The 20,599-nt window shown below is 47.4% G+C and overlaps 6 protein-coding genes across 6 annotated transcripts; 5 read left to right on the top strand and 1 right to left on the bottom strand.

Moving 5' to 3' along the window:
• Positions 1 to 2,957: 2,957 nt before the first annotated feature.
• Positions 2,958 to 4,376, top strand: atfA (bZIP transcription factor atfA; the record flags this gene model as incomplete). The annotated part of the gene is made up of 2 exons (XM_056919863.1): positions 2,958 to 4,012; positions 4,067 to 4,376. The coding sequence occupies 2 exons, from the start codon at positions 2,958 to 2,960 to the stop codon at positions 4,374 to 4,376; spliced, it is 1,365 nt and encodes a 454-aa protein (XP_056783021.1).
• A 1,166-nt stretch (positions 4,377 to 5,542) lies between these two features.
• Positions 5,543 to 8,703, top strand: N7478_003648 (tubulin gamma complex associated family protein; the record flags this gene model as incomplete). The annotated part of the gene is made up of 2 exons (XM_056919862.1): positions 5,543 to 6,800; positions 6,869 to 8,703. The coding sequence occupies 2 exons, from the start codon at positions 5,543 to 5,545 to the stop codon at positions 8,701 to 8,703; spliced, it is 3,093 nt and encodes a 1,030-aa protein (XP_056783020.1).
• A 467-nt stretch (positions 8,704 to 9,170) lies between these two features.
• On the top strand, positions 9,171 to 10,610 carry N7478_003647 (WKF domain-containing protein; the record flags this gene model as incomplete). The annotated part of the gene is made up of 1 exon (XM_056919861.1): positions 9,171 to 10,610. The coding sequence occupies one exon, from the start codon at positions 9,171 to 9,173 to the stop codon at positions 10,608 to 10,610; it is 1,440 nt and encodes a 479-aa protein (XP_056783019.1).
• Positions 10,611 to 11,159: 549 nt separating this feature from the next.
• On the top strand, positions 11,160 to 12,259 carry prs2 (proteasome core particle subunit alpha 1; the record flags this gene model as incomplete). Its single annotated transcript, XM_056919860.1, has 5 exons — positions 11,160 to 11,166; positions 11,250 to 11,312; positions 11,435 to 11,529; positions 11,586 to 11,798; positions 11,876 to 12,259. 5 exons carry the CDS (start codon positions 11,160 to 11,162, stop codon positions 12,257 to 12,259), a joined length of 762 nt encoding a protein of 253 aa, XP_056783018.1.
• A 1,957-nt stretch (positions 12,260 to 14,216) lies between these two features.
• On the top strand, positions 14,217 to 14,910 carry N7478_003645 (uncharacterized protein; the record flags this gene model as incomplete). Its single annotated transcript, XM_056919859.1, has 3 exons — positions 14,217 to 14,229; positions 14,303 to 14,534; positions 14,619 to 14,910. 3 exons carry the CDS (start codon positions 14,217 to 14,219, stop codon positions 14,908 to 14,910), a joined length of 537 nt encoding a protein of 178 aa, XP_056783017.1.
• A 2,041-nt stretch (positions 14,911 to 16,951) lies between these two features.
• Positions 16,952 to 20,149, bottom strand: N7478_003644 (FUSC family protein; the record flags this gene model as incomplete). Its single annotated transcript, XM_056919858.1, has 5 exons — positions 16,952 to 17,058; positions 17,119 to 17,277; positions 17,356 to 18,414; positions 18,477 to 18,882; positions 18,938 to 20,149. The coding sequence occupies 5 exons, from the start codon at positions 20,147 to 20,149 to the stop codon at positions 16,952 to 16,954; spliced, it is 2,943 nt and encodes a 980-aa protein (XP_056783016.1).
• Between the last annotated feature and the right edge of the window lie 450 nt (positions 20,150 to 20,599).

Here is a 20,599-nt window from a genome sequence, read left to right as displayed (position 1 = left end):
ATTCACATGTGGATTTAGACATCTCAAATCACCATAAAAGACTATCTACTACCCCGAGCCCGAGAGACCACGTATATTATTTAGCTAGGGCATTCTGTACGTAGCAAATGGACACTCTGGATATTGAATCACGATATGCAAAAGACTCCCAGTTCAATGGACGATAGGGGGTGAACCATGCCAAGACAAGAAAGAGATCTGGATAGCACGGTGAAATGTGTACTATTTCTAGCCCATGATTTAACGCAACCCCTGTTCATAGTGTGCAGCCACAAATCAAACCTTTACCAGTTTTTGGGGTCAAGTTCTGCATGGAGCAGCGCTAAGGGGTCATGCCGAAGGTTTGATAACGGAGTGAGGACCCACTAGTGGTTCGTCGGAGCCACTTGCGTAGTGTGATGTTTTGCAATGCCGGTGACATTTTTGAGCTTAAATGGAACATTATGCTGATCAGCTCACGGGAAAGTCAGGGGTTCCCCGCAATGGAACATTCGAACTTAGTTTCTGAGATAGCAATGATAAATGATATTGTGCCATAGCTCCCTTATCGATAATACCTAGATAACCGAGGACCAACCTTGGACGTCTTAGCTGCAACGACGTGGGGGCGCATTGTCTCTGATTGCTAGTATTAAGGCGGTCGAGGTGCGACCGAACTGATTACTCAACAAGTTTGTCTTCAATGATGGATGGAATTTTCCGGACAGGGACCAATGGCAAGGTACTGTTTCTTGTCTGTGTCTTGGCGATTCAATGTTCTACTGTATATGCATCAGATGCATCATGTACGACGAGTCTTCTGTATAGGGATGTCAGCTTCCAGTTGTGGGATATGAAACATTCTGGAGTTATATCTGCTTATGCGGAGGCTCTAGTGTCTAATGTGCGATGCGTCTTTTATGTCACTACATGTGCTGTGTATATCTCATGCAGGATACGGTGAGTAGTGGAGTGAGCCTTACGGTCGCCCCCAAACAGTGGCAAACAGAAGAGAAATCGAGACCAGAGTGGATTCTATCCCACCAATCTTCAAAATGCATAATACTCAATCGAAGTTCTACCAGATCTCCAGTGTTCAATATGGGTCGATATAGTGAGTGGTTGTATACCAACACTATGATATGTATAGTTCCTCCAAAGTATATCTGCCAACCCGAACCACCGATCTAGACCCGGTTCACAGGCCACGCACGTCATCCCGTACTTTGTGGACCGGGACTCTCACGTGGATTGCGTCATTGGCCGAAAACAGGATAGTGTGATATTGATTCTTTTCTTTCATCCCGCTTCATCCCCATTCAAGTCTCCTTCTTGACCACTCATCGTTACGCTTTTCCCCCCACTCCCACCTCACGATACTCCTTCGATATGACTGGTTGAAATCCCCCCAAGTTCGGACCCCACTCTGCTGGCCCAACAGCCGGGACACATTCCTGTCGTCGTCATCGTGAAATCATTACATCTGGTTTTACCACCCCAAGATGTACGGTAATTTATCTTTGAAGGATTCCGCGATCCCATCAATTTACCAGTATGCGAGCTGCTCAAGCAGATAAAAATATATATGCGAAGAGCCGATATCACATTTTAAAGGAGAGGATATCTACAATACCCTGGACCCTGCAGTGGACTCGGAATCGGAATGGATCAAGAGGGAACTAGATTAGACTGAATTTTCTCCTGTTGGCAACGAGAAGACAGTGTTTTCCGCTAGTTATGTTGACTATCATTGGTCAAGACTCAGTTACAGGACCCACTGCATGTCTCCATGTTCGACAATCCTCGACATTCGGGCGTGTCAAGGGTTACTTCCCCTCCTCCTTGTTCATTCCCACGGCCCATGGGTTCGTTTTAGTATGAACAGAGATTTTTTTGTTCTTTCTATGAGATCGTAGACAAATGCGGAATCTAATAGACGTTAGTATGGGGAGAAATTCTTGAGAGAGAGAGAGAAAAAAAAAGAAGTGCATGCGCGAACAGTCCAGAACAACGGGGTTAAGGCCATTCATTACCCAACCCCAAGTTGGTTTTTTTTTTTTTTTTTTCCAAATTAGAATTTTTTTTTCAACTTGTTTTTCTGACCTTCGGTTAGAAATCATTGTATCGGTTACGCGGACTTTACCTTACGAGTTCTGTGGATTCCAATTTATTTTGTACAAGTCCTGATCGCGCGAGCCTTCTGTAGTGCTGGTTTTGGGATGTCGCGTGGTGTGTAATTTTGAAGGGGTATTGAGGAATACCACGATACACCGGCCCCGGCCCCCAAGTAACCTGCCCGCAGATGCCAGTTTATGGTGTGATACCGTAATTTCCGCGTGTGGTGGTTACTTAATACATGGGTGTTTTCTTCTCCCTAAAATTGTCGTCATTCCCCTCCCCTCTACGTCACTTTCCCTTCTTCTCACCTTCTTCGGTCAATCTGCAAGCCACGGTGTTGAACCTCATATTTTTCGTGTTCCTCGTGCGAATATGTCTGCTGCTGTCGCGCCCAGTGTGTCTACGATTTCCAATAATCTGTCCTCCATGGACTCCAAAAAACATAGCAAAGAAGGTTCGTGTTCGTTTTGAGAAGAAGAAAAAAAAGTGCGCGTTTGTTGTTCTGTTCTCCTGGCACATATCTTTTCCCCTTGTTGTTCATATATGCTATGATATTGCCGTCTCTACACTCTTTCCCCCTTCCCCAATGAAAAAAAGGATGGCCGGGCAAACCAAAACAAAAGAATGAATGCAAAAAGAGAGAGAATTGATTATACTCGAATATAATAATTATTCCTCTTTTTTTGCTTGGTAATCCGCCACCTGGAGTTACTTTAACTCAACCTTCCCCCCTCTGCCGTTTGGATGATCTCACACCTGGCGTCATCGATCTGCCGCCTTTCCTCCACAATGAAGGGCCCTCGTCTTCGACATCCTCCTGGTACCTTTTTCGCGCGCGTCATACTGTGCCCCCATCATACATGCTGACTCGCCTGCCAGACTCGCAGTCTTCAGAACAGGGCCAAAAACCTGGTGGTCAAACCTCGCTGGCGCCACCGCGACGCCCAACCGGAGCTACCGCTAGTGATACCCCCGATTACTTCAACTCTGTCCACAATCCCTTCTCGCTGGAGCCCAATCCATTTGAACAGTCCTTCAGCGGCAACCCCGGTGACACACCCGGCAAGTCGCTACTGCCGCCCGTCGCATCGCTCACCTCGCCGGCAATTCCTGGTGCAAGCTCTGCTGGCGGCTACAACTGGTCCAACTCTCTTCGATCAGGGCCCCTGAGCCCCGCCATGCTTCCCGGCCCAACTGGATCTAATGATTACTTCGACCAAATTGGCAGAGGTTTCCCAACTCCCAACGAATCATCTCTCCGCACTGGATTGACCCCGGGGGGTGGTGGGTCGATGTTCCCAGCACCAAGCCCTAACTCCCAAGCTTTGTTACAACAACTTCAAAACGGCGGTGCCACCCCCTCTACGATTGAGTTCCACCGCACCGCCTTGAACGCCAAGAAGAACAGCGCGAATGGTCAAGCGAACGAACAGGACCAGGCCCAGAACGCGAACATGGATGTTAAACCTCCTCAATCTGCGCCTGCAGACCAGTTTACTCAACACGATGCTGCCGATGCTGCGAATGGCCTCTTTATGCTCGCTAAGGGTGGTCAACCTAACAACATGCAAATGAGCCAAAACATGCAAAATGCCGCCGCCGCACGCCGCGTATCGCAGAACACCAACGGAACAAGCGGTCGTGAGATGAGTGGAGAGGGTTCTGAGCAGGAGCCTACCAAGCCCGCTGGCAAGGGCAAGGGCAAGAAGAATGCTCCTAAGCCTCACCCCGCTGTTAATAACCGACGCAAGGCAGACGATATTCCTAAAGGTCCTAATAAGAAGATGAAGGCCAGCAGTATGGAGCCGCCATCCGACATGGACTCTGAAGACGAAGAGATGAAGAGATTAACATCGGCTGATCCTAAGAAAATGACGGACGAGGAAAAGCGACGCAACTTCTTAGAGCGCAATCGGTATGTCTTTTTTGAATAGAGAACATCTATCATCAATACTAACTTCATTTATAGTGTTGCTGCATTGAAGTGTCGTCAACGCAAGAAGCAGTGGCTAGCCAACTTGCAGGCCAAGGTTGAGCTCTTCACTACCGAGAACGATGCATTGACTGCTACTGTTACACAACTACGCGAGGAGATAGTCAACCTTAAGACTCTTCTACTAGCACACAAGGACTGCCCTGTCTCCCAGGCGCAGGGTCTTGGCCCATTGATGATGAACGGCATGTCAACAGGGTTTGACCCACATGGTTATGGCATGGCTAGCCAGATGGGCATGCAGCCTGGCGGCCCAATTCCTACCCAGGGCATGCGCCGAGGTTAAGTTTGAGAGAATTTCGCTATGCTACTCAAATCGCTCAACCTTCCTTCCTATTACGTTGGTTGGTCGCATGCAATGCCAGATATAAGTCACTTGCTTAGATACGGCGGCTCGCTTTTATTCCCTGGGATAGGAGACATCTCCCTTCCTCGAATATTTATCTCTTTTTATTTTTATTTCGGCAGTGGCTCTGCCGAACTCTTTTGGCATTGGCAGGTGTTAATGATGCACACGATTCAAAAATTGGACGGGCTGATTCCGGTGGTCTGGAAGCAATGAATTCCGTTTAGTGTTTGAACGGCGCGTCCGTTCGGCGTCTTGATATTTTTATGGCTACTTCAAGGTTTACTGTTTTCTTTTTGATGGCTTTATGTTACTTCCCCACTGGTTTCCCTGTTGTATTTTTCTTCTTCTTCTTCTTCTTCTTCTTCTTCTTCTTCTTCTTCTTCTTCTTCTTCTTCTTCTTCTTCTTCTTCTTCTTCTGACACCCCCTCATTTCTCCCACTTTTTAATATCTACCTTCTTGATGGGTCCTGGGAGATTCTCTACCTTTCCATTCGCGTGTTTAATACTTGGAGGACCCGCGGGTGCATGTTTTCTTTCTTATCCGGGTTGCTTGTCGAAATACATGATTTCTGGGTGGCGTTCAGGTGGCTTGGTAGTCCCTTTTTGTTTTACTAGTTTCATTCCATGAGATGACTGAGCAATTGAAACGAATATCGCTCTGCCGTTTTGCTTGAAAAATTCCTTTATACTGATCGTCTAGAAGATTGAAACTGTAGTAATAATCAGTACGAAGTTAATATCCACGGATAATGCCCGGAGTACATGTTTTGATAAGTGAGATAAGGCGCGCGCTTACCAAACAATCCAAACACCGCAAACGCGAACCCACTCCAATACATCAATCCTATATTTCATGCGTGCGCGCTTCCCCAAATCAATTGGCATAGACTGCTCCTCAGACTTCTGGCGAAGTGGACTTGAGAGTATTACAATTGCTCAAAACCCACAGCCTGACCTTTACTCGGCCACCCAACCTTGTCAACCCAATCCCGAAATCTACCACACCCCAAGAACAAGAACGAACCCCAACCTCGAAACACAACCCCAAAATAATAACCCGGTGACAATTCACTCCCCACAACCGGGGGAAAGGGGAGGAAAAAATGTCGATCTCAACGCGCCAAACCACCCGACCGCGCCGCATAGACGACGCCCTCTCACAACTAGTCGACTCCCTGACCCCCGCGCTCCCCATATCCGCCCTCCAAGATGAGGATCACTCCGACCCAGGAGAAGCCCTCGCAGCTACAGAAGAAAGGCGCCACAACACGTGCCTCGAGCGCGCCTGGCGCATAATCGACACACATGTCCCCTCTAACACAGCGGACCCGGGCTCCCCCTCCGGCCGCCGCGGTAGCTTCGCCGGAACAGATAACGTCAACAATGCGGCGGACCTGATAAAGCGCAAGCTGCGACGGGAGAATGCAAGTCCCGAGCTAGCAGTCAAGTTCTCGAACATGTATTCCAAGCTCTTAACTCAGCCTGTTCTCTCACAGAAATGGGGCATTCTGTACTTACTGTATAAGTTGTCCGAGGAGAATGAGTTCGCGCTGGAGCAGGGCGAGCGCAGTCGGAGCCCGTTGATGGATGATGGGAATTTGCAGAATATGCTTGGTGGACGTGCTCCGAGGTCTAGACGTGGTACTGGGTCGAGGCCCTTTGACTCGGAGGATGATGAGGGGCCTGCTGCTAGTTCTTCTGCGTCGCAGAGGATACCGCTGTCGTCTAAGCCGGAACGGCAGAGTTCACTACGTCAGGATGGGATGGAGCAGCTTACTGCGCGGAGATCTGGAGAGCGAATGCGCGAAGAGCGTGCTAGTCGTGCGGGAAATTATGAGGCTGTGTTCGCTGATCGCGAGAGTGATGGGCGCGCGGATGTGACGTCTCCCTTGCCCTCTGCGGCTGCTACTTTTTCTCCGTCTCGCGCGGAGTCATTTGAGAATGGGCTTCTAAGAGACTTGCCATTTAATCTACAGGGGCTGTCTTCGACGAATTTGCAGTTTCAATCAGCCTCCTCGTTAAAGCTGCCGTCTAATTTACCAGCGCCCATAATCTCTTTGCTCAACTCGTTAGCTGAGCCTTGTCTTCTCTATAGAGGGCTATCGGCTTTTGTGGAAACTACGGAAGGTGGACTGGTGAACCAAAGCTTACGGGCTGCTATTGCTAACGAGTTGCGGTCATATCTCAGCTTAGTCGCTACATTGGAGGCGGAGATTCGGCAAGCACTTGCTGCCATTGGCGATGCTAATGAACTCAAGGGAGTTCGAAAGGGTGGTGTTACCTTGAAACGGTGTGTTGTATGGACAAGGGATGCTACAATGGCGCTCCGGTTGATGAGTCTCATTGTTGAAGAATCTAAAGGTAAAAATTTCCCAGACGATCAAGTGATGATTTTTCTTTCTTGTTATATTTGCTAAGACCAGTAACAGATAAGAAGGGAGGCCAATTGATATCCTTAATCCATGGATTCTCCTCATCCCACGGTGACCCCTTTGTGTGTGCCTTTGCAGAGAAACTGTTGGCCCATGTAACACAACCATTCTATGATATGCTTCGGTCTTGGATCTACGACGGTGAACTCTCTGACCCATATGAGGAGTTCTTTGTTGCAGAAGGGAAAGGCACATCTGACGAGGACCCACGTCGTATTGCAACAAGTGTTTGGGATACCAAATACGTTCTGGACGAAAAGATGCTGCCCTCAATCATCACCGAAGAATTTGCGAATAAGGTCTTTCTCATTGGAAAGTCGTTGAATTTTATCCGCTATGCTTGTGGTGATTCCGCCTGGGTAGAAGCTTATTCCAAAGAAGCCTCAAAAGAGCTCAAGTATGGCGACACGGCGACCCTGGAGATTTCAATCGATGAAGCTTACAAAACCACCATGGCACGTCTCATCCATCTCATGGACAACAAATTTAAGCTCTTTGATCATTTGCAAGCACTGAAGAAATATTTGCTTCTCGGACAAGGTGACTTCATCGCCTTATTGATGGAATCCCTAGCATCAAATCTCGACCGACCCGCAAACTCGCAGTATCGGCATACTCTTACCGCACAGTTGGAACATGCCATCCGTGCCTCAAATGCGCAATATGACCCTCCAGATGTTCTTCGTCGACTAGATGCCCGCATGCTCGAGCTCAGCCACGGTGAGATCGGTTGGGACTGCTTTACACTGGAGTACAAGATTGACGCCCCTGTTGATGTGGTCATCACCCCGTACGGGTCAACACAATACCTGAAAGTTTTCAATTTCCTCTGGCGCGTGAAGCGAGTCGAGTTTGTGCTAAGCAGTACCTGGCGTCGTTGCATGACCGGAGCAAGAGGTGTCCTTGCACACGTAGACGACAAAGTCGGACCAGACTGGAAGCGCGCACGATGTGTCATTGCAGAAATGATTCACTTCGTTTGCCAACTTCAGCACTATATCGTTTTCGAGGTCATCGAGTCAAGCTGGGATACACTGCAGGCAGCCATATCTAAACCAGACTGCACGCTCGATGATCTCATCATGGCACACAAAGAATATCTAAATTCCATCACACACAAGGGTCTTCTCGGCTCCGCCTCCCCACGCTACGGCTCATCAACCTCCACCTCCGCAAAACAACCCGAAGAAAGCTTTCTCTCCCAACTTCACCAAATCCTCAAGATCATGCTTTCCTACAAGGATGCCGTCGATGGTCTATACTCTTTCTCCGTAGCAGAATTTACCCGTCGCCAGGAACTAAGCGCCAAAATAGAGACCCGCACTGCTCAAGGCCGCTGGGGCGTGACAGATCGTGACCTCAAACCCCGCCGAACAAATAGTCGCGGCGGCACATCTATAGGCTCAACGCCAGATATTCGACCCGCCAGTGCTGGTCTTGATGGAGTCGATACTCCAGTCACACTTTCAGCACAAGATCTCGCAGCCGATGATCACATGCTTGCTTCTCTTCGTGTCCGACTTCGCGATCTCTCTGCGGACTTCCGTTCTCGTCTGAACATTCTACTAGGTGATCTTGCCTATCAGCCTGATGTGGATATGCGGTTTTTGGGCGTCGTTATGAATTTCAATGATGTTTATGAGCCTGTGAAACGGCGTCGGGCTGCTGGTCCCAGCTCAAGGGACAAGGAGAAAGAAAGGGAGAGAGAACGAGCGAAGCGTAGGGCGGCGGCTGCTGCTCAAGCTACCGGGTCAGGAACGGAAGGGAGTGGAAGTATACCGAGAGAGCCTAGAAGAGAAAGAAAGGATGTCCCGGAACAGATGGCTAATTGAGTTGCGTCTTGAGATTGATGCTCGCCCTGCTGCATTGTAAGAGCACATTGTACCTTAAAGTATAGTAGGTGAGACAACTTTTTAATGTGAGATGACACTATGATATCTTATATCGGGATAATTTGGATAATAGACGGCAAAGGAACATCTAGATAAATAATAATATGTGATCTAGTTGAATGGCAGGCCCATGGTTATACATCTCCGACCGATATCATGCCCTATACAATCTTATCAGAGACCGCCTAATCAGCCGCGGCAGAAAAAAATAGTTCAACTCCGCCTCGAGCCATCTGAAGAAGCAACTTTCAACATTATCCTGTTCCTCCCATATTCCGGGATTCTTGCAGAAATTTACAATTGATATTGTCCCAATCTCCAATTGTACTATTCCAAGAGTACTAAATATACCAAACGCCATACCTTTCCAGGCCTGCACCAGCAGAGCCTACCCCGAGCCAACCATAATGGCCAAAACCAAAGACACAATCGCGGAGTCTCGAAAACACCCTCGCAGCGAGGAGAAAGAGCTTGCCAACAATTTGACCGAAGTATCCGAACAATCTACACCCATGAAGAGCGACGACAAGGAGAAGAAGAAGCGCAAGAAGTCCTCTGATGAGTCTGAAGTGACGAAAAAAGATACCAAGAAGCGTCGACACAGCGAGAAGGCCAACGACGATGAGGAAGTGAATGAGAAATCTACAAAGAAAAGCAAGAAGGGTGACGACTTGAAATCTAAGAAGAAGAAGAGAGTCTCGTTTGGTCCTGATACCAAGATGGCGGATGGGTCTGATAGCGAGAGCGAGAACGAGAGCGATGCGGACGCCGACAGCTCTGATAGCAGTGATACTGTGACGAATACTGAAGACTCAGCGCAGCAGTCACAATCTGAAAACGAAAAGGCGTTAGAGGAGATGAAGAAGAGGAAGCGCGAGAAGAAGAAAGAGCGAAAGAACAAGGACTCTGCGTCTGCGTCTTCTTCCTCTGCAACTGCGGATTCGAAACATTTCCATGAGACACCTGTTATGTCTTATTTGAGCCATTACTATCATGATAAGACGACTTGGAAGTTCCAGAAGAACAGAGAGACGAACCTGCTCAAGCATCTTTATTCCGAAGAGCACGTTCCGTCTCGGTACAATGTTGCGCTTTTGACGTATCTTCAGGGATTGAGGGGTGATGCGGCGAAGGGCCGGTTGAGCGATGGTGCCGTTGAGGTTGCGAAGGGGGATATCGATGTTTGGGAGAAGGATGGGAAGGAGGTTGATGCTGAGTTCCAGAAAGGCGTGGATGCTTTCAGAGACTTGTTGACTGACTCCGAAGCTAAGACGGAGCTTAATGCCGCTGGACCAGCGGATGGGATTAATGCCAAGGCGCGGTTCCAAAAGAGACTCCGCGCGGAGCTTGTGTTTTTCGCTATTACTGGGAAACTGTTTAGTATGGATGCTATTCCGAAGAAACAGTTTGTGAAGGAGCCGCTTGTTCCCAAGAAGAGGAAGAACCGTACTGCTGTGGTCGATATTAGCAGCAGCGATGATGAGACTTCCAGCTCTGGCAGTGATAGCTCCGACAGTGACAGCGACAGCGACAGCGGGAAGGGCAAGTCTACTCCTGTTCTTGTGGCTAGAAAGACAGCTCCGGCATCTGATAGCAGCAGCGACGGTGAGGATGAGGCACCTGCTCCCAAGGCTAAGCCTGCCATTGTGAAGAAGCCTGCTGCTGTTGTCAAGAAACCTGTTGTTGTCAAGAAAACTGCTGCTGAGAAGAGGGCTGAGAAGATGGAGAAAAAGAAGCTCGGAGCACAAACTGAAGAGGCTGCCCCTAGCAAAAACAAGAAGAAGCAGAAGCGCAAGTCCAGAATTGTTGATCTTGAGATCTCAAGCAGTGAGAGTGATAGTGATTGAGGGAAAGGGTTGTATGAGGAAGATGTATCGTCATTTGTACAGCGATCAATCAATATATGAATACTGAAAATAGAGGTATTCAATCTGCAAAAGCCTGAGTGAACAACCAACTGGACGTTTTTTTTTGAATTTATCATGGTTTTATTGTCGTGATGGTATCTCTAGGGCTTTGACTCTGGAAATCCTGTATTTGTGTATATACCCTTTACTACAATTATGAACTTTTATAGAACCGCACCTAAACCTGGTAATACTAAGTCAGATAGTAATAAATATGATACTAGAAGGATGCACACTTCTTGTTTTTTTTCTTTCCAAAAAAAGCATTCAATCGAAGACATCCATCGATCTATCATATTGATCGCTGATTCTGTACTGCAGTATGAGGATGGCCAAAGGCGGTGAGGCTCAAGCTCAAGCTCTCTCAAGCTTAGGCACCGCTGGCACGCGTCATGCCAATTCCCTCACTTCCAACCTCCCTGCTCTTTATCCATTATTGATTCTCCTCCTACTCTTCTCCCCGTATAAACGAAATTATCATCCGCCATAATGTCCGGTATGTTACCCTTTATCCGGGAATGCTGGCTCAACATGGGCCATGACTTCAACCCCGACTGACCCCCATCTTCTCCGCATCAGGAAGCGCAGGTTACGACAGACATATTACCATTTTCTCCGACCAGGGTCGTCTCTACCAAGTCGGTATGTTACAAGTCCCATCTACAAACCGCTCCCTCCTTCTGGAGACCCGCTCTCCCACAGACTACGGCGATGCCTTGTCATCATTACCACGGGAACCAACTGACAATCGATCTGCGGTTTAGAATATGCATTCAAGGCCATCACCTCTGCGAACATCACCTCCATCGGTGTGAGGGGAAAGGACTGTGCTGTTGTGTTGTCCCAGAAGAAAGTTGCTGTAAGCTTTGCTCATGATCTTGTTAACATAAGCGCCGAACTCATCCAATGTATTAGGATAAACTCATCGACCCATCCTCTGTTTCACATGTCTTCAAGATCTCCCCCTCCGTCGGTTGTGTCATGACCGGTTCCATAGCAGATGCTCGTGCCTCTGTGGATCGAGCTCGTGGCGAGGCAGCTGAATTCCGTTACAAGTTCGGATATGAGATGCCCTGTGACGTCCTGGCCAAGAGATTGGCGAATATCAACCAAGTCTACACACAACGAGTATGTTGATTTCTCACCCTTTTTTGGCTCCCCATTAGTGTTCTCTTTCATATCTGACATTTGTGTTCACCCGATAGGCCTACATGCGGCCACTTGGTGTGGCGACGACCCTGGTCTCCGTCGATGATGAGAATGGCCCATTACTCTACAAGTGTGACCCGGCCGGTTATTATGTTGGGTACAAGGCGACAGCATCAGGCCCTAAGCAACAGGAGGCGTTGAACTATCTGGAGAAGAAGCTGAAGAACAAGGATGCTGCATCGGGTAACTGGGAAGAAGTTGTGGAGCTGGGAATTACTGCTCTCAGCAATGTGCTGAGTGTCGATTTCAAGAAACATGAGCTGGAAATCGGTATTGTGGGTGGTCCAAAGGCAGATGGTGAGGGTACGACTACAGGGTTCCGTGCTCTGACCGAGGAGGAGATCGACGAACGGTTGCAGGCCATCGCAGAGAAGGACTAAGCGAGCTGACAGAAACGTTGAAATGCAGAAATCGTGGAAGCGGATTATGCTTGACCGAGGAGGTCCGAGGCTAATCTTGGTCTTTGATTATCGGTGATACTGTGATATACAGTATTCATTTTATTATTTTTTTTGCTTTATTTTAGAAAGAAGAACGATGAATGATCAACTCCATTGGACTGAATAATTTTTTCTTTTGGGAATATTCTGCAAGGTTCCTGCGTTTTGGCTATGTTTCATACCTTACATTACTAGGATTAGGATACTGATCTTTTTTTGGCGGTGCAGACTGCAAGTTGTGATGTTAGATATGCGCTTGGCTGACGCCGTGGCCAGGATAGGCTTAGGTTACGCTGAAAACTAGAAGCATTTATTCAGCAGCAAGTGGGTCGTTAGCATAGCTGGAAAATAAGACATGGGGAGAAGGGGAAAACTTGCCACCATCCTTTTTAGGGGGAAGACTAGATGTATCACACCCTATTGGAAGGTCATTCTTCCAATTGCAATGGGGTTTGTACATTTTCTTGATTGGAAACATCTACTACGTATAGCTTGGGTCTTATACATGGAATGCACGTAAGGAGGGCATTGACCGTGCGTTTTTCTACACCTATGAGGTATCTGAGTATACTTGAGGTACATACACATCAACTTGGAAACCATTCAGCTTCAGCTGTGTGTCCGAACGCCACATGTGGCTCGGCCACCACCTCAAAATGCAAATGTGGCTGGGGCATACGGGAATAAGCTGAAAATGATAGCTGAAGTCTGTTTTTCAGTTCGATGTCCACTTTCTAAGATCTCAAATCGTGCACCGAGATCTTGCGTTCGCTCTCTCCGAAATGATGTCTTCGTCTTCGGCCGGCGACAGAAATCCGCCACCGCACTAGGGGAAATGCACCAACAGAAGAGGGCCGATCTCGACTCTCGCCTATGCAGGTCACTAGTGGAGTGGTGACAGGGGTCCCACGAGCCAGTACAGTGAACTTTTTTTATTCTTGATTTTACCCTTTGACCCCACTACGAAAAAGTAGTTCGCCCGATATCTGCCAATCATCCTGTCCAAGCGCCATCTCTCCCCTCGCCGATGAGAACCACATCGGCCGCACAGGAACCTAATCTCTGGGTTCAAACTCCACCCATAATGCCTGGTGAGTTGCCCCATTTTTCAGAACTGGCGCGCTAAAATAAAATGAAACACAGCCCACAACAGTAGGTTGGCTTCTTCGTGGTCCTGTACTTACTCCCGGCAAGGATGTGTGCTCTGACCTTAGACCTTGTCCTGCCGTTGACGGTTTCTCGGGAGCTATCGTATGGCCCGATCCACCCTGGCGTCCATCCCAGCTGTACTGGGTTCCCGGATGTTCCTGATTTTGCTTTCTTCACCGTCTATTGGTGCAGATGCGCCTGTTCATTGATGATCCTCCTGTCGTTCGTCTCCGCTGTCACGGCTTGATAATCCCAATTTGATTTCTTTTATTCCTTATCCTTTAAAATTACTTTATCTATTTATTTTCTTTTTCGGGGCCTTTAATGAGGTTCGAATTTGGTCTGCCAATCAAATCAGTCTCCAAGGTCTTTCTATTCCAGGTGGTCTATGCCATTCGAGATCGTTTGCTGAAGGTATGGGGTACACTGGGTCCTAGTTCCCAAGCCCTGGGGACGGACAGGACATGACACTTGTTCTAGTTTCGGACTCTGTTTCTTATAAAGACTCGGATCCTCGTCTCGTTCCCCCCAGACCGTTAACTGTCGGGACCGTTCCTTTCTCAAGCTTGATATACGTTCTTTTTTCCATTCTTCTTCCTCTGATTGGTCCATCCCTACTATTATTCGATGTCATCTTGTTTATGACCTTTCTATTCACGCCTCTCCCTACAACCTTCAACCTTCACTCTTCTAAATATCAATCTACCATATTATTATTATTATCTAATACCGACACTCACCAATCTCAATGGCGGACGGACGTAAGCAGCGAGCGCTCAATTGGATCGAATAACCTCATCGTCGCCGAGATACTGATATTCACGGGAGGAACAGTCAATCAGGCTCGCGCAGTGCGAGTGGCCGAGCTCATCAACGATTACCGCACTCTATTGCTACACATTTCTCAGCAAAATGTGGAAGTACACCCAGAAGACGTCTACGAAGAAGGCTATACCGTGCTTCGAGAATGTCATACCGCTGCACAACGCTTAGTGTCTGCGAACTACCAGCCGTGTCCGGTAACCGGCCAGGGTAGTGCCGACACAGAAAAAGCAGAACTACAACGGTAATTGGATACCCATACTCTCTAACCCGGCCGAGAAATTAGAAAGACCCATTGTTTCTAATTTATTGGTTTCTTCTTTTCTAGAGTTATCATCGATAGCAGTGCTCGTCGATTCCAAGCACACAAGATCTACCTTCGAGCTGCAGCCGCTCGACGATGGGCTATGGCTCGGTCTACTGCCCTCCGCGGCCAACGACCAACAGCAGCCCACGCCGCGTCTTTGAAAACAGTCCATGCTTCACTGCAACAGGAATTGGCTCGCATTACCGATTCGCATGTAGTTGCTGATCTTCGGGCCGCTGACCAGCGGGCAGGTCATTGGCTTGACGATGATCCCTCTTTAGAAGCAATTCGACGCTGGATCGGGGGCCAATAATGACGTTATCGGCTTTTTTTTTCTTGCCTGAGGGGCAAGAGGTACTAATGGGCCATGTGGGATGTGCATGCGGGGGCTTTCCCTCTCTGGCTCCCCTATTTCTGGCGGGTATAATGCGGGTCGTGACGCCTTTGCTGTGGGAACTATGAAACAGAGACGGGAACAAAAAAAGAGAAAAAAAGATTTACGAGCAGATCAATGTTTTTTTCCTCTTACGAAGCATTGTTGGCGAAGATATCCCCTATTGTTATTTTTTGGGTCTATTTTTCTTGGGTCTATCGAGTGATTATGATTATTTTGTGGATCCATGTTTGTCTCTGCTACGGCGTTTATGTATACCAACGATTTATTACATGTGGGAGCAAACGAGATTCTTGCATCAGAACATCAGAAAAGCCTCCTGGCGAGGAAATACAATACCATGGTCTATTTCAACTTTCAATTTCTGTGTATATCTTTATGGCTTGCCCTATATAATACCGCGGAACTGCCGACGGGCAAGTCCGCATGACTCCTCACGTGGGGAAAATCTAGAAAAAAAGCGTGCAGAAACCCATTTAGACATCATGCCGTTATTCTTGTAAGTCTGGTTCCATTGATTAGTATCCACTATTAAGAGCCAGATCCGTTGGGCTCGAAGGTATCGACCGGAGTACGTGTACAATCTATACAGCTTTCCCAGGCACGAATCAAGGACCCAAAGCCGCAGGTCTAAAAATGCAAAAAGTACCCAAGCTACCAGGTTTAGGAAATGGTGAATGCAGATCTGGAACCGAACGTCGAAGATACATCTTACACCCCACTGAAGCTAGGGGCCCATATGGACGGTAGGGTAGCCCACCAGGATTTTTCTTGACGCTTCAATCCACTCCCGTCACTGCGATTGGGTCTACCGCACAGACGGGGAACCAGACACCTGGGCCCCGAGGCAGAGATGCCAGCTGAAAATAATAATTAAACTACGCTAATGATAATAGATCGAAGGAAATTGGAAAAATTCAAAATCAAGAAAAAAGTCAAAACATTCAGGGACTACATCACTTAGCGCCATGCATCATCATTGCGGCAGTTCATTCCTCTCTGCACCCCCACCCTTTCCTCACAGTTCACCAAAGTCTAAACTAGACTATAGATACTAAAAAAGTAGCTGTAGCTGTATCTGTAGCTATATCCGCGGAGTAGCTTATGCGAGACTATAGCCTTGGAAATCGTTGGGGTAAGTATGGAGCCTACACCTGCACAAGTACACATCAGGTAATTGGGAAGGGGAAAAAAATCTAAATTTAAATAGAATAGAATAATAAATAAATAAATAAATTAAAGATAATACATAATCGAAGAAATCGATAAACCAATAAATCCATGGACCATTAACCGCTGTGGGGGTACACCGTGCATAATATCAATGGGCACAACCGTTTATGACGAAGATACCCTCTGCCGTCTCCTTTTTCTATGTTGCGGTTCGAGAATCTGATTCGGCGTTTGCACATGTCGGAACTCGAGAGACACCAAGTTTATTTTGTTAAGATTATAGGAAGCAGGCCGATTGGGATCCTTCGTTTGGGGGGCACATACTCCATAAACGGCTTAGATCTTGGTGGGTCGGGGCTAAGCCGTTAGCCCGGTCAGCCCTTTGCCAATCGGGGGACGCATCTGGTGGCTGTCGGCTCGAGTTCAGCTGAGGTTGGTTGTGGGTGCGTCACCTCAGGAAGAAATCTCTGTTTGCCTAGAAAATTCAATGATTGATTATTTAATTTTATTTTTTGACTCAGGTTTTGTCTTCTGACTGTCTCAATTAACCTTATACTTGGTCAAACAGTGGATACGGAACCAGATTAGTTAACTTAACTAACGGGTTTGATGCCTTGTTTCTAAGGAGTAAGGGACTTGGTGCCTCAGGTTGATATTAGGGTTGCCGTAGTATATCATGGGTATGGTTAAACCTCGGGGATCCGTGGCAGACTAATTACTCCTATGGTTGACATAATAACTTCGTAAATGTACATATCCATGTATTCATGCAGGCCGGCTGCTTAAGTTAAACTCTAACGTCACCAACTAGATGGTTCACTGAAGATGGGAGAATATGGTCCAGTTCACCCATGATTTGAACGATCTCATTCGACAATTGGCGGGTTACAAGAGCTGTTGGTTATTTGTTAGCGACTTAGAAATTCACTATGCAATGCTTGAGAAGAGTCTTACCATAGGAATAGAGTAGGATATAGTCTTCGTCGTTAGTCGCGTGTGATGCCTTCTTGTCTTGACGATACAGAGATATTTGCGATAGGAGTTGATACCGCGAGTCGTTTACACCGGTTGGGAGGTCGCTAGTATGCTCAAGCTCCATCGACGAGGCAATAGCTATTTATCTGAGTTAACAAGGCATATCCACTGTATTGCCTCATATCATTCGTGTTCCCTGTCCCAGTTCAGACTTACCGGCTAGCAAATTCCTGATACAACCAGACAGCTGCTGCCTGGTAGTTGCAGTATATCGTAACAGGGATATTTGACCCTCGAAAGGTGTAGGAATAGCAGAAAGAATAAGATCCATGGAATGGAAATGGTCCACGATGTCCTTCGTGCGGCGAATAACGTTACAGTATGCAGCATCTGGGAATGGGGCCTTCAGTTCAATCTCGGAGCGGGCCGAAACTTGAATAGGTTCAAGCTGTGAAAGGAGGCGTTCGATCTCTGCTTTATCACGAGAGCTCATATAGAGGACGGGTGTTATTGCGCCCGGATTGGACAATGTGTTTAGCGGCTCAGATTCCCAAATTAGAACGAGCTTGTGCCACAAGGATAGAAGAGTTTCGTTCAATTTCGTTCTCGCGCGAATAGGCCAAATGCCTCGTGTGACGATAATACCCCATATATTACCCGATATGACTGAGATCACTCTATGCAGAACGATCTCTGTGACATTGCGATGTTCTCCATTTTCTGGGTCTTTTAACTCGAGTTGAGAGTAGGAAAAAGTATAAAGTACAGAAAGGTTGTAGGTTAGTAGGATGAACCGGGCCATTGGGCCTTGACCTTTGACAATTGTCATGTAGAAAGGCCCAAGGGCCATGAGGAAGCCCACCAAGGCGAGTGAGAAAGCCCTCTCTCCTGCGATGTACCAAGCAGCGATTGAGCAAAGACCACCAATACATGTACCGAGGAAACGAGCGAAGCCTGTAGTATTCGATGCACCGATGGTCATCGAGCAAACCAACATGTATGAAATAAGACCCCACTCGCCTCTCCAGAATAGGTAAAAAGGTCTTGTAAAGGATATGAAGGAAGGCAAGGCAAAAAGTGCTGCTCCAATTCCTACTTTGAGGGCGAACTTAATCTCGTCCTTTCGGATGAAAGAAAAGGGCCTGACGACATTATCCTTGGCACTCTGGTTTCTTGGCCACCCTCGTAGATGATCCTCAGACTGGTCAAGAGTACTTGAACTTTGGGCTGGGTTTCTGCTATCGAATGCGACCCTGTATTCGCTTGACAAAGGCGCTACAAAAAAGTATAGTTTAGTAATGTGTGCCTTGGGGAACCGTTCCATGATGATACATTACCTGAGTCTAAATCAAGGCCCATGTTTTGCCGGTTGGCCCACCACCGTGAGGGATGCAGCCAGTCCCAGGATTTCCCATTGGGTCTTTCATTGACTTCAGCCTGTAGCTCTGCCAAGACTGATAACATTTGTTTCAGCTGCTCGCTTAATTCGAGAAAAGAAACAGAAAAATACTCGCAATTGGCGAGAATTTCTTCAAGACCGGTCTTATCTACCGGGGAGAGAGATACTATCCCCCATTCACGGTAAAGCGAAGCAAAAGCAGAATTTCGAGCCTCTCGATATGTGTCAATAGCCAAATCGATTCGGATTCTTGCCTCGTCGAAATTAAGACCATTGTTTTCATCAAGAGCGGGTCCAAAGGACACCTCCGTGAAAATTTCGTTTAGAGTAGAAGCAAGTGAGACCTATGGAGGGTGAATTAGTACTGGGTGCATATCGCATTTAATATGTCGCACTTACAATAGAAACCTCGAGTCTAGATGTCAATGTCTCGAAAATCTCAGCTGGGGAGTGGGTTACAGAGTGGGTTGAAGAGGCCTCTGGTTCATTCGCATGGACTTGATTGTTTCCTCGTGGAGTAGATTGTGGTGGATCGATTAGTGTGGGATTTTCTGGTCCATTGGAGTTGGAAACGTCGGTTCCCATGTGCGAATGCTGTGTTCGTCTTGTGTATTTGGTCGGTGCAAGTAATTTGGATTGTAAGGTAACCACCCCGCGCAGACCTCCTATTATATGGGTGATATCTTGCATGAAACACACTAAGCGTTTTTCGAGACGATGCTCTCGAGTTGTACCGGCCATATAGTGCTCAAGCTTCGTCTCCCCCAGTAACTTTGACCACCGACCGAAGATTCTATCGTGACTTTGAGACAGTTTGGTAAACTCAGGTGTTTGGAGGCCATGGTCCGCACCTTGTAAGAAGCTTTCGGTGATACTCATAAGCAACACTGTTGCTGTTCCTGTTAGAGTGGAGAGGTCTCCGCGAAACTTCTTACGGGCAGAAACAGGCAGTATCCAAAATGACACAGCTGTTGAAATCCCGATGCCGAAAAGAACCATCCTTAGTACTTGAGAGATCTTCGTGAAGGAAAGTTCGCCTGTTTGCACAGCGCCTTCTCGGGTAATGACGAGGACGGAGGCTACGGAAGCCAACGAGCATGCAACATTGACGAGTGGATCGTTTAATCTTTGTTTGAACCATCCAATAAATCCGAACCCACCACCGACAAAAAATATCAATACCACTGCATGGCCCAGTTCGATCAAGTCGTGTTTTCTGTGAAATACGATGGTAACCCACATACTCGATAATGAGAGAAAGGCAGCGAAAAGAAAAGCAACAAAGGCATAAATCAGGGCCTTATACATGCTGCCTTGCGATCTCGCTGGATGGAAGTATACCGTGATGGTAGCAACCAAATGTTTTCCATTTTGGTTGCCCAAAACACTCCCAATAAACGGTATGAAAACTGCTAGCGATGCTAGCAGATATGCGAGGCTGCACTTGAATATCCCAACTGCTTGTTCTGAGGTTATCAGGTCGGGCACCTCGCTCCATGTTCGAATAATCCTTCGAATAAATCGCGTCCTAAATCTTTCTTCTTCGACAGGTCCATCTGATAATAAGAACGGCTCAAATTCCTCATATTGCGTGTTGGTAGTGGGTGGCATCCTGGTGCCTTGCGGGTATTGGCGGCTCGATATCGGAGAGGTCTGCCGCGACTGCAGATGTCATAAAGCATAGTGATTAGCGTGGTCTTCTAAATCTTGACGGAGTTTCTTACCCAGAAGGAGGAAAGGCGCCTGAACGCCATTATGGACTGTAATCACCACCATCCAGCACGAGCTTGTATTGAAGTCATTGCTGGACTCGTGGTGAGCTCCACTTTGTTATCGGCCCCAGAAAATCGCCCCCTCATTCTGCCACCGCCTTTGATTGGTTGTGTCATCTCATCCCAATTAGGTCTAGTTCCATATTCCATTGTCTACCTAGTCAGCAGCACTTGGGCATCACATGTGCATGATCATATATTCTCGAGATAATGATGATATTGTATTTTCTGATAAGCCAAGCCGCAACACGGCTATCAGTGCGAACTAACCGTGTTATTTCCCACCGTT

This window comes from Penicillium angulare, assembly GCF_028827245.1.
Source record: "Penicillium angulare strain IBT 27051 chromosome Unknown utg000003l_segment0_segment0, whole genome shotgun sequence".
NCBI lineage: Eukaryota > Fungi > Ascomycota > Eurotiomycetes > Eurotiales > Aspergillaceae > Penicillium > Penicillium angulare.
Note: the sequence above shows the minus strand (reverse complement) of the source record. Positions and strands in the feature narration are given on the sequence as shown.